This window comes from Podarcis pityusensis (genome assembly GCF_964106645.2).
Source record: "Podarcis pityusensis genome assembly, chromosome: 6".
NCBI classification, from domain to species: domain Eukaryota; kingdom Metazoa; phylum Chordata; class Lepidosauria; order Squamata; family Lacertidae; genus Podarcis; species Podarcis pityusensis.
In genome coordinates, this window is record NC_138030.1 from 39335810 (window position 1) to 39349157 (window position 13348).

The window sequence follows — 13348 nt, forward strand, 5'->3', positions numbered from 1 at the left end:
GCTATTGCAATATATTTCCAGAGTACATCAAACATAAAAATGCAACTGAACACATAAAATTGCCAGATAAAAAATTATACAATTTGAGATTCAGAGATCACCATAGTGGCCTTTAATGCCAGCTGTTAGAAATTTTGCAGTCTATGAATTTCCAAACAGTTTCCAAACTGTGTAGAATAGCTGTTGGGAAAGACTTGGTAAATAACCTTGAGATCTGCCATTCTCACTGAGTCCAGTATCACATCTTGGCCACACCTACTTTGATATACATAACCCATAAAAGAGGATAGGTATAATTCAACACATTCCGTTAGATCAAAAATAACGATGGAAAGAAAGAAGTGTGGGACAGTAGCCAGGATAAAAACATTACTATTTATAAATTACTATTTATATCCATTCAGAGATAATGTGAAAAATTCAATTCACTTTTGTCTTCATATTGGGCAAGACTCCAGCAAATATAGAAAACTGCTTTCTCCCCACCCCCCATTTAGCCCAGCGTTGTCCACTCTGAGTGGCAGAAGTCTTCCATCACATGTTACATGGTCTTTTAAACTCGATGTAGAACCTGGAATCTTCTGCATGCAAAACAGATGTTCTACCTATGGTCCTTCCACCAATATGGAAAGATTAGTGCACATTTTTTGATTTATGAAGTACTGACTTACTCTCCCCTGCAGCCTCTGGCTCAGTGGTGGCGAACCTATGGTATGTGTGCCAGAGAAGGCACTCAGAGCCCTCTCTGTGGGCACGTGTGCCGTCACCCCAGCAGAGCCGTAGCTTCCGTGCTGGGGGTGGAGGAGGAGTGGCGGGCTCGCACGTACTGTCCAAAGCCTGCGGCACCAGGGCTTGGCGAGCATCGAGGGGCTGAGCAGGCATTGACTTTTGATGCACCAGGGCCTCAAGCCAGTCTGATTTTCCTACTCGGGAGAAAGCTGTCTTGAGTTCAGCAGGGCTTAACTCCCAGGTTAGTAAGCATATAAAGAGGGCAACCTAAGAAGGGGCTGCTGGGTTTACATGTTCACTGGGCTTTCCCGCGGAAGCCAACAGAGAAATTCATTCCATGGAGGCTGCGATCAAACAGCAGCCAAAGAAATGGCTAATAATAACAATAATAAATATTATTATTATTATTTATACCCTGCCCATCTTGTTGGGTTTATTTATTTATTTATATTTGTATGTGCACATGCAGACTATCATTATTATCTCATATTAAAAATTGGGAGAGGGTGGCTCTTAGTACAGTCCTCCAGTGTACACTAGTTTCCAGAATTGTGGAACCTCCTGGGGAAAATTTGTTTCAGAGGTTTGATGGCTCATAACACCACTTTGTTTTGGAGTAATACCAGTGCTTTTTTTCTGTGGGGACACAGGGGGACGCATACCCTTAAACATTTTGTGAATTTAACTTGAGAAGAAATTTATTGTATTTATTTTTCCCAATTTGAACTGTATTTATTTTTCCCCGGTGGAGATTTTCTTGAGTCAAAATGAGAGTACCCCTAAACATTTTTTTTAGAAAAAAAAGCACTGAGTTATACCATAAAATTATATATCAATGAAAAGATAATTTAATGAAGGATTATTTATTACAACAGCAGTCATAAAGAAGAAACGTGAAACACAGAGAAAAATGAAGATATACAGGTTAAATTGCCATGTTGGCACTTTGCGATAAATAAGTGGGTTTTGGGTTGCAGTTTGGGCACTCGGTCTCTAAAAGGTTTGTCATCACTGCTGTGGCCCATAGTTTATCAAAGCCCTGGGAATGGATCATGGCCAATCATACTTTTAAGAATATGAATAGAATTTAGGTATTGTTTATAACTATCTTATTTTAAAACGTTGGGACAAAAAAATAGAAAATGCTAGTGCAGTTGTATATGAAAAAGAAACACAGTCGTTATAGCAATCAAGATTCCATATTTGCTGATTAACAGCACATATTTTAAATCTTAAAATTTCAAATCTTGAAATCCAGTCTGAATTATTACTAATGCCATTATAACTGCCATTAATAAAGCAAAATATGCGAGAAAGTTTTCCTATAGACCAGTCATGCATTTATATAATATCATACTCCGAGACTAAAGGGCTTGTCCATCATGCAGCAGAGTTTAGGCATGCTTAAGACCAGTGAAATCAATAGGTTTAAATGACAGAAATTTCACATTGAAGCTACAGTATTTATGGCCCATGGCTGTTTCAGAGTTTTATTGACTATATCAATTAGCATCTTGAATTGTAAGTAAAAATATTAGAACTTGTGAAGTGAGGTGAAGGCAGCAGTCTTAACAGCGCTCCTCTTGCCACTATGGTCCGCTTTCCTGGTTTATATGAGCGTGCAGACCGAATCCCTTTTCCCCTACCCATGTAATTTTCCACCCCTTTTGTTTCTTCATTACACAATAGTCCACCACTGCAAGTATATAAAATACACAATTCCCTCAAGAGACTTTAAAAAGACCACTTTCAGATGGAATATGATAGAGAAGCAGTTTTAATGACACATTCTGAGAGGCAATCCAGTTACCCCAAGTATAATGCTGTATGTGCTGACATCAAGAAAAAGAATCTGGGAAAGAGAGAACATGTGCAATAAGCAAATCAAATCAAATCCATGCTGAAATATTACTGGAATCAACCACCAATTTTTTTTAAAAAAAATCAGATTCTACAAATGTAAATTACATTCTACAAATGTAAATTTCCTCCCCCACCCACTGCAGAAAAGGTTAGAACACAGACATTTCATGGAAGAATGGAAGAATTGCCTTACTAAATAAAACTCAGCAGTGACCAGCCAGTGGCCTCTGGAAGCTCATAAGCATGACAGCAAGGTGGTGGTCATCCCTTCTTGGTTGTCGCCAGCATCTACTACGCTAGGTGCATCTGCCTCTAGATATTACAGAGGTCGCACCTAGCTATCGCATCTCAAATCTATTGACAGATGTTGACATACTTATGCAAAAACTGTCTATAAAGCACAATTACAGTCTCCCATTCACTTCAGGAGCACTTTGTACTTGCCTGTGGCATTTGTTCCAAACATAACATTTGAAAGGATGCCAGTAGGAGTTTCTCCTAGCCGTCCAAAGTACATATTGACAGCAGAACAGTGCTGTTTTCCCAAAGTCCTGTGATTTAATATTACAATTGTCAGTACATTTAGGATTGCAGCTAAGTCCTACAGAACTACACTGGAGCAGCTTCTAAGCAAACATACGTAGGATTGTACTGCCTGCACTGTGAGTTTGCGAGGGCCTGGAACAGAGTGTGCATTCTGAGGGGAGGGTGCTCAAAAGATGTGGCTGGGAGGGAGACAGACTAAGGAGGACTCACAGATAATCAAGCATGCCAGCGGTTTGGGGGGGGGGGGAGAAGAGAAGAGGACATGGCTGGAGGGGGGTGGGTCAGATGGAGACTTATAGATACATGCGTTATGTTGCTTGCACTAACCACTTTCCCACCTGTGGTATCATTGGAAGCTGTGCCCAATGGACTGCTGTTGTTGTTACTGAATGCTAGGCTGGTTCATTATAAGACTGTGCTGATCCATTATCTTATTGTGAATAAACAGGCTGATCTAGTCTGTATAATTGAGATGGGTGGGGGATGTCCCTAACCTGACATGGTTGTGCCCACCTGGGCACTCTGCGCAGCTTCAGTTCTGACCGGAGGGTTGGGGAGTGGGAGACATTTGCCACGGTTCATAGAAGTTAACTGTCATTTGCTAAGAAACCTCTCTGCATGGGAGCTGCACGGCATCTGGTGTGGGGTCATTGTCAAGGCAGGGGTTGGGAGCAGGTTAGCAATAACTCAAAGAGCATCTGTGAAATTAACTGGTGAGCGCAGCAACTGTTCCTAGCAGGTCTTGCCCCAATGAGGCAGGTGCAAGGACAGAAGGTCCCCTCCTTCCCTCTGTTCTCTAAGACTCCTTCGTCTTCAGGTCCTTCCCAAGCAATCTAAGGCTCCTTCGACTTTTCTTTCTTTGTCCAGGGAGGAGGGGAGCTGGTCACAGCAAGAAGGGGGCACTCACTGGCTTCTTCAGCAGCCACCACCAATCTACCTCTTGGCCTCCCTCCTCTTCAGCTTCCACTCTAATTCTGACTCTGCCACAGCCTCTTCCTGCTCACTAAACCCTGTCACCTCTTCAGCTTTCAGCACCTCCTCCTCCTGGTCTGCTCTCCCTTCTCCCTCTGACCACTCATTGTCATCCCATCACCAATTCCTTGGTCTGAGCCTTCTTCCCTTGGGGGTTCCCCAGCTGGTACCTCCCACTACTCGTCTGCATTCCATGTCAGTCATGGAGGCAGGCTGGGAATACTCTTGGTGTACCTTTCAGCTCAACAGCCTCCCTTACTGAGCTGGTCTCCAGACTGCCTCCAGTGTGGTTTTGGAAGAACCACCCAGGTCTCTTGTCCTGGGTGACTTCAGCGTGTGTGCTGCGAATGCCTCGAGGCCAGCCCAAGATTTCATGGCCTCCATGGCAGCCATGGGACTGTTTCATACCATATGGTTATCTGGCCAATGCACAGAGCAGGTGTACCCTTGATCTAGCCCTTGCTCCCAGTAGAGAGAGGGGTGGTCTGGATAGAGTGGAGTGCCTTACCATGTTGTTGTGGTGAGACCACTTCCAGGTGAAGTTTGGACTTTTGGTGGCAGTCTTACCTTGTAGCAGTGGGGCACCAATTCAGATGGTCCACCCCCAGAGACCAGTGGAACCTCGTAGGTTCCTCAGTGTTGAACAGAGATAGTCTGGTCATGGTGAAAACAGCCCAGAGCAGAACTATGCAGCGCTCAACAATACAGAAAAACATACATATATATATTTAGAAAAGTGCAAAAATTTAAAAGTGTCAGGAATAATATTTACAGTTGAAATAGGTGATATATTAAACCCATGGGGATTTTAGCTGCATCTCCTTAGCAAACATGAAACGAACAGGATATATTGTTTTACAATTAATCTCTTGTGTTATTTTTGTCTGGTTAATCCTTATTTGCATTGAGATATATATGGGGATTTTACATAGTTGGGGAAAACCTTTACGCTTTTCAGAGATGTGTTTTAAAAATCTGAAATTGATTTGCCTACCAGTTGTGGCAGTTTAACAGGAAAAACAACAATTTAATTGGGTTTTCAGAGATTTAAATAGTGAAAGGTCATTTTCTCCCTCACAATAAGGACATTTACCTAAAATTTAGGAACTAAAGGAACAAAATACCATGATAAATGAGAAAAGCACCTTTTTATGTTTCCATCATACTGTAATTAACACAGCACAATCTTTCCTTTCTCCTTTCCTACATTTAAATTTACAAGAAGGAAATTATGTAAAAAGATAGAAGGAAGGGGTCTTGGCAATTCTTTTTCTATTTAAAAAAAAAACTTTTTATGGGAAGAGGTTGACCTTTTGGTTAATTTGAGTACCATATCCTGCGAAATGAGGAAGGAAGCTGGATGGTATAAATTAGGAGCCAATCAAGGTGATGGGCATTCAGATCTGGCTTTTTGCCTCTTGCAAATTGAGCTGAACCACAAAGGAAATCTGTGAAGGCATGAACTCTCTCAGAGCCTTTACTCTTCTGTCCCTGGTGCTCAACCTCGAGAATGCACAGGGCCATCTCTCCGAAAGCAGCTGTAAGCGTTTTGCAGACATCCTGCCTCACAAGCTCCGAGAGTTGCGGGTCACGTTTCATGAGATTAGAGATTATTTTGTGAGTATGACGATCCTTTCTTCCTCTAGCAGCTTCTATTGGATCCAGAGTTTAGGAAGAGTGGAGGGAAAAGGCTTTGCTTCTTTTTGTATAGCAATTGAAAACACTTAACATAGCTTACTGTGCTATTTGTTTTTCCATGTTTTGATTTTTTTAAAAAAAATGTTTTCAGTTGACATGTTTTAAGCAGCTTAAAAAAATATTGTTGTATTGTTTTATTATTTTTCTGTTTGCCATCCTGGACACTTTTGGGAAGAAAGGTGAGATAGACATTTAATAAAATAAATACTTGCTGATAAGTACAAGAGATGCATTGCTTGGGACACAAATCACCAAGAAGTTCTCCTGTGCAAGCCCCAACAAAATGAATGGGATTCAGTGAATTTTTTGATGGATTGTGCCTTTCATTTCAAATGCTGTCTAATGAAATTATGTGAACAGTTGTGATTGAAACTGACAAGAAAAACTTTTAAGGTTAACTCATTTTCTGATTTTGGGAAGGGGAGAAAGCTTGTTAGGAACCAAAATGTTTCTGAGGGGATCTGAGTAACATTTATGTTATTCTATGTTACCATGAATGTCCAGATATTTGGAGAAAGTTGCTATGCATGTGTGAAGGACAACAATAGCTGAAACTCTATATCCATTGCCCCATTTTGAATAGCTGAAACTCTATATCCATTGCCCCATTTTTTTAGACATGCATGAGAGAAGGCTGGTGATTACATTTAAGTGTATATTGCTTTTACTGGTGTATTTCTGAGCTTTTAGATAGCCATACATTTGAAATCTGAGTTTAATCATTCACAAAAGTTTAGGCATATACAAAGGTTAGGCATATACTATAATGTATATATATCCTGTGCAATTAAAAGCTTGCTGTAACAATATTTGTCATAGCTATTATCTACGAGTGGATGCAGTAGAGAGGGAAGACCCTCAGATAAGAAGTTGCATCAAATCTGAATGCTCACATGTAAAAGAAACTGGGCGATACTAGATGCTCTAAACTCTTTGCTGATAAGTGGGGTCACACTTATCTGAGTCTTCTTCATTGCATACTCTTACAGCAAGCCAGAGATGATGAGCTAGAGATCATGTTGTTAAAAGAGGATCTACTGGAAGATTTCAAGGTGAGATTTCAATTGTCTTCACGCTATTTGGAAATAAGTTCGTGCTGATCTATGGGGTCATGGAAAGATGTTCCTTGGCAGAAATAAACTATGAGACCAATATTTTAGACATCATGTCAGGCAAGAGGGTCTTTCTTATATCGTAAACCATCCTGTGATCTTCGGATGAAGGGTTGTATAGAAATAACAACAATTCACAATAATGTGAATCTGCCAGTGTATGTGTGTTGAGAGCTAGAAGATGCTGTTTTGAAATGCATGTTATTATATGCATTTGTATTCTAAGTCTGTACTGTTAAAATCCTTGATTGCACCTCATCTCCCTTAACTCCCACTTTACATTTCCACATACAGTACTTACTTGTGAGGAACTTGTAGGGGAAATTGCAACAGTGCCAACCCTATAACAGTCTGCATTACTGTATAATATTTAGGTTGTTAGAAGCCTGACTAAGAAAAGCAGTATTCAGTGTACCTTTGCCTGAAAAAAACAGTTCTGAACAAAATATCCCAAGAAGTCATTCCCTTTCAAAAGTGTTGAGGTTGCATGGGGCTTTGTTCAGTGAATGCATAGTGTGATCTAATGAATAGACAATAGAAGCAAGAAATATCTACTAGGTAGAGTCCAGCATAACTCAGGGGAGTTATTCTCTCACTTATAGCAGCACTTCTTCTTTTGATCTTAAAGAGCAGGGGAGTTCAGGTCTCTTGTCAACTGGGAGTAATCAAGCAATCAGGAGCTAAGTGAGGCTTTCTCTGTGTTGTTTTATTTTTAGGGATAATAGGAATTTTAATGATGTTATAGTTAATTTACATGTATAAAATTTTTTTTATTGCCATGCACTGTGATGGAGCAATGGAAAGACGTTATAGAAAATTTACTGAAATAAATAAGTTGGCAGCCTATGGAGTCACAATTTTTATTTGTATTATTATTTTATTATTTTTTGCATCAGTTTCCAAGTATGTCATGTGCGTGTTTGGGGAGGGTTTATCTTGGCTTATCAAGTAGCACAAGGAAACTCTGAAGTAAGAAAACATTGTTTACAGTGACAGAATTGTCATATGTGTAGATCGTAATCCATGGAACAAAAGTCATAATGAGCCATCTTATTTCTGAAATGCCTTATTCATGTGCTCTTACCATTATTATTGTCTCCTCTTCCTTTAGGGGTACTTGGGCTGTCAGTCAGTGGCAGAAATGATACAGTTTTATCTGGAAGTTGTTTTGCCCAACGTAACCACTGGCAGCGCCATTCAGCGAACTGTAGACTTTCTTGGAGAGAGGCTGCTGGATCTGAGACAGACAATCAAGCGCTGTGTAAGTCGGCCCGTTTCCTTTCCTAGGCCACCTGCCATGCTCCCAATCAAACTGCAGTTTCCTGCCTCTGTGGAACTGTTCAAGAGGAGTGAAATATGGCATCCAATGGTGCTTAGACCCTAGAAACAAACAGCATGTTCATTGTGCAAAATTAGTGCTCTACAAAATGGGACTACATTCTAAAGTGCAATATATTATTTTGAAAGATAAGAGAATTGTTTCCACTTCTATTTGTAAAAAGTGTTGTGGGGACAGAAAATATAAGCCAGAACATGGGTATCCAGTTGTTTTTTGGATTACAGTTCCCATAATCCCTGAGCACTGGTCCTGCTAGCTAGGGAAGGCGGGAGACTCAAGTTTGGGAACCCCTGTATTAGAGATTTCAAAAATGTAGGCATTGCCAAGGTGCCTTCACCATTTCTTCAGGTGTCAGAGTCAGTGTTATGTATATTCTGGGCTACAAAAAAGATAAAAATGTCTCCTCCCAGGTAATCACAATTTTGTCCCAAGAAAAGCATAATCCATAATATGTATAAATTATGCATCGTAAGCATACAATGTGCATAACTTTGCTTATTTTGCCAAATTAATTTTGTTACTGCTATTTAAGCAAATGCAAAAAGTCATTCACGGCACAGCAGATACTAGAAATCCAGCACAGCCTGTCCTCTAGATTTAAAGTTTCACTATGCATGACTTACATCATTTCAAACAGATCTTCACAACCTTCGGGTCTAGAAGCTAAATTAAATTCAAGATTCTTTCTGTACTCAATTCTGCACCCAGTAACAATTTCTGCACACAACTGTAGGATGCACGTGGTCTTTGACATAGCTGTATTCATTAAGCACAGTGTTGTAGTTTCTTCAGGAATGAGGTTACCTTCTCTATAATGGTGACCTCATAAACAGATTAATAAAGCACAGAGAGAGAGGATTATTATTTATGGGACTGCACAAACTGACCATTTTATCATACAGCCTATGGATAAATATATAAGTTAAGTGCTGATGTCTTCTTTCATAAACCTTACGTAAAATTCTTACCTAATAGCTGCTGCTTCTACAAAGGCACAACTACAGATGACAGAGCTATTCAGTGCCACATCCTAACATTACTTTGCTGTGGTGTCCTCACTGTGTCATCTGGTCACAGTATGACTCAGAAAACAAGCACACAAGGCCACAAGGAAACCCTCTGTGCTTAGCAGAGTTGCAAGAGGAAACTCTCCTCTCAAAGCTCTTTTCTAGGACTAAGGGGTATTCATGAACTTACTCATCAGAGTTGGGCTGGACCTTTGCCAAGTATAGAGCTGTAGGGAAAGGCATTTGCACGGAAACAAAGCAGAAGTTACCCTCTTCCGTCTCTGATTTTGCGTTCCGTGGTGCTTGGCTTTGGATTGTGGTGCACATCCCCACCAGGCCAAAGATGTATCTAGCTTGTTCCGTGTTGCCTGGATGAGCATCACCAGTGGAACACATCTGTATCCCTTGCATAGACAGCAGCTGATTGCATGGGTGGCTCTTCTTTGCACTAATGGCTCTTCCTTGCTGAATCAGGCCAATGCGCAGTAGAGCTCTTAGGATTTTCAAGGATAACCAGAAGAAAGCCACTGAATTCACCATTCTTCTGCTTCCTCTTTTCAGCATAGGTTCTTCATCTGTGAAAAGGAGAGTAAAACAATAAGAAACATCAAAGAAACCTATGAAAAGGTAGGTTCCTATATCACATGGCTAAACACCCTTGTTTAGAGGCTTTGCACAGTACATCAAAGAGCCAAAACAATTAGTGTGTGAGAGTCATGCATCCTCTTGCTACTCTTCTGGATTAATACATACACTGTAGATTGGATCCTTCCAAATAAGAGTTGTTTTTTTTTGGATTTGATATCCCGCCTTTCACTCCCCTTCAGGAGTCTCAAAGCGGCTAACATTCTCCTTTCCCTTCCTCCCCCACAACAAACACTCTGTGAGGTGAGTGGGGCTGAGAGACTTCAAAGAAGTGTGACTAGCCCAAGGTCACCCAGCAGCTGCATGTGTAGGAGCGGAGACGCGAACCCGGTTCCCCAGATTACGAGACTACCGCTCTTAACCACTACACCACACTGGCCCTCATAAACCTTTAAATAACTCTGTGGCTTGCCAGTTTAAAAACATTTAAAACCTGAGAAGACTAGCACTGTCAAGTGGAAGTTAAGGAGAGGGAGCAAGCTGACTTCATGGTGCAGGGAATGCAACTTTGTATTTGCACCCGGGCTTTTAGGTGTTCTTCCGGGCATGCAATGTACACCCTTGGGCAGGTTGCCACTGGCTACAATAAACACACACATAAACCAGTTGTAGGTGGTACTTAATGTTTTATTTTCCAACTCAATCAGCGAAGCTGAAAATGCTATATTCTACTGTCTGGAGTGAGCATTCAGTTTCAAACAACTTTCTTTCATTTTCTGTATCATCCAAGTAATGTCCAAGTGATGCCTATGCTGTGTACTGTTACAAATGAGGACTTGCTTCCTATTACGTTAAGAATGCTGTTAAAAAGTGTCCTGAAGTCCAAGTTGTAGTTTCAAAGCAGCTTCCTTCTGTGACCTACCGGTATATCCTGCACTGATCCAGTAATGTCTGTAAAGAGGAATTGTGTAGGTTGCTTGATTGAGATAGATTCTTCTTACACTAGCAATTTGTGTTCATTGTCCCAAATGATGCACTCAGAAACCTTTAAATAACAGTGATTTTTCATCTATTAATCCATTTGTCCAAGTGGCATGTTTACTTAGCCTTTTGTTTCACTGGAGACCCTCTTTTAAAAATGATTATTCTCCTTTGTTCCCTTCTTCAAGCCAGAATGGAATAAAGACAGGGAAATGAAGGCTAGGCTTCACACAGTGGTGCGGAGCTGTGTTGTCGCAGGGAGGGGCTGCCAGTCTCGCTCTGTCAGCCCATCGCCTTCCCAGTCCTGTTCCCCATGCTTGCCTCTCCTTCTTGGAAAGTATCACTTCAATCCTGGTCAACAGCGTTCAAAATTCTGTCACATGCCAAATCTCCAGAGTAGAATAAAGATGATGGAAAAATGCATGCATCTTTATCTTGCAATAACTATTATTCCTTCAGTTTGTAATTAATAATCCCTCCACTTCCTTTCCAGCTGCAAGGCAAAGGCATTTATAAAGCAATGGGAGAGTTTGACATTTTCATTAACTACATTGAAGAATACCTGGCAATGAAGATGAAAAAATGAAACAGTTTTTTCCACTCAGGACAACTAACTTCTGTAACTGGAATATATTTTGCAAAGGTGTTACAAGAAATCAGTATTACACAATACTATATATTTTTAACTTAAACTTATTTATTAACACAGATACCTCAGCTTTTGTCAGTGTTATACATTTTTATAAAGGAAAAGCTATAACGTAATTTATTGACCTGTTTTTGCTTCTCCTTCTCCTTTTCACATAGCGTGTTTTTGTCCTTTTAGTTTTCTCTTAGCTTAGGAATGCTCCAAATTGTAGCATTCAAGGAAATGCTTTTTAGGAAGTGAGAAATTGTGAGAAGTAGATTCTAAATCTTTATTATGTTTGAGTCAGCATTTTGGATTTAAATGTGAGCACCATGATCCAAAGACTTCAAACAGGTTGTTAATTTCAGCAAGGGGACTGTCTGCTGCACAATATTAAGTACATCTGAGCATGTCAGTTTCCATTTCAGGTCAGATGTTAACAACTGATAGTTTGAAAGTACAGCCACCAGGCTGCTAGCTGAAACCCGTCATTGGGAACACAACCCACCAGGGCTTAAAGACCCTCACCAGCTCTTGGTCCACATCCAAGCACAATTCAAAGTGTTGGTGCTTACATTTAAAGCAAGGGTAGCTAACCTGTAGCTTTCCAGATGTTTTAGACTACAACTCCTACAGCATGCACAGCAGTCAGAGACAATGGGATTGGGAAGCATTTGGAAGGGTACAGGTTGGTTTTTTCATCACTGATATATTTTTATTTCAGCTGAATTGCTTTTAATGCTGCCTTTGTTTTGTTTTTAATAATTCATTGTTTTTATTGTACTTTTCACAGTATTTTGATGGCAATGCCCTTCTGAATGTGATTTTTTAAAAAAAAAAATGAAGGATAGGGTGGGGAAGTTTGTAAATAAATAAATAGGTCAAACAAGGACAATCATGCACTGAAATATTTTAAAATTTTATATCATTGTTGTTTGCTCGTGCAAAAATAATACCTGTCTCTGCGAGCACTAGTACATGACTTCTGGTACATTTTATTGCCTGTGCTAGCAATGCATCAAATCACAATATGCTCGTGCACTTCTGTGGATCTGGTTACAGTTGCCTTGACAAATGTGAGACTGTTACTGCCATTGATTTTGCATTTGTTTTTTTTAAACAGGAACTGAATGTTTTTCTTCTGCATCAGAATGATTTTTAACCTCAAAGCAGATGATTAAGCATGTTTGCTTTTTGTTATGTAAGCTTATAAGGAAATGTGAAAGCTCTTGTTTACGTCCAACACACTCTGATTTCATTAGGCACCCCATGATGAACAATAAAAATAAAGTAAAACAAAAAACAAAAAATCTCAGCTCCTGACACTTATTCATTCTTAACTTGCTGTTATATGGAAAGGTTAGGAAGAATGAAACGGGGAATAAGAATATGAAAAGGTTGATTTTCCAATCTCATCTTCTGAGTCATTGTTCCTTCTGCTGGGGTTTGCTGGGATGTGATTCACTCAACTGGGGTCTCTGGCTTCTTCCCCTTCTTTTTGCATTGCTTTGTTAGCTAAGCTGTATCCTCCTTGCTGGCTACTCCATCCCACTCAGCACCTTGAGGGTCCTCGGGTTTTTCCAGCTGTAATGTTGCTAACATCACCATGGCTTCCTGCAGTGTTGCAACTGCCACTTATGCGAGAGTTCGGTTCTGGTGGTCCACAGAGAAAGGTGGTGCTGACCTTTAAAGCCCTAAACGGCTTCAGCCCTGTATATCTGAAGGAGCGCCTCCACCCCTATCATTAAGCCCGGACACTGAGGTCCAACGCCCAGGGCCTTCTGGCGGTTCCCTCACTGCGAGAGGTGAGGTTACAGGGAACCAGGCAGAGGGCCTTTTCAGTAGTCATGCCCACCCTGCTGCACACCTTCCCAGCAGGTGTCAAACA

General features: G+C 40.6%; 1 protein-coding gene across 1 annotated transcript; it reads left to right on the top strand.

Annotated features, from left to right (window-relative positions):
- Nucleotides 1-4548: 4548 nt before the first annotated feature.
- Nucleotides 4549-12445, top strand: IL10 (interleukin 10). Its single transcript, XM_081009117.1, has 5 exons — nucleotides 4549-5727; nucleotides 6798-6860; nucleotides 8032-8181; nucleotides 9828-9893; nucleotides 11326-12445. Exons 1-5 carry the CDS (start codon nucleotides 5569-5571, stop codon nucleotides 11416-11418), a joined length of 531 nt encoding a protein of 176 aa, XP_080865243.1. The 5' UTR covers nucleotides 4549-5568; the 3' UTR covers nucleotides 11419-12445.
- The last annotated feature ends 903 nt before the right edge of the window (nucleotides 12446-13348 follow it).

Coding starts and splice junctions, on each gene's coding strand:
- IL10 (XM_081009117.1), top strand. CDS start 5,569: ATGAACTCTCTCAGAGCCTTTACTCTTCTGTCCCTGGTGCTCAACCTC. Junction 5,728..6,797: donor ATGAGATTAGAGATTATTTT/GTGAGTATGACG, acceptor ATACTCTTACAG/CAAGCCAGAGATGATGAGCT. Junction 8,182..9,827: donor GACAGACAATCAAGCGCTGT/GTAAGTCGGCCC, acceptor TCCTCTTTTCAG/CATAGGTTCTTCATCTGTGA.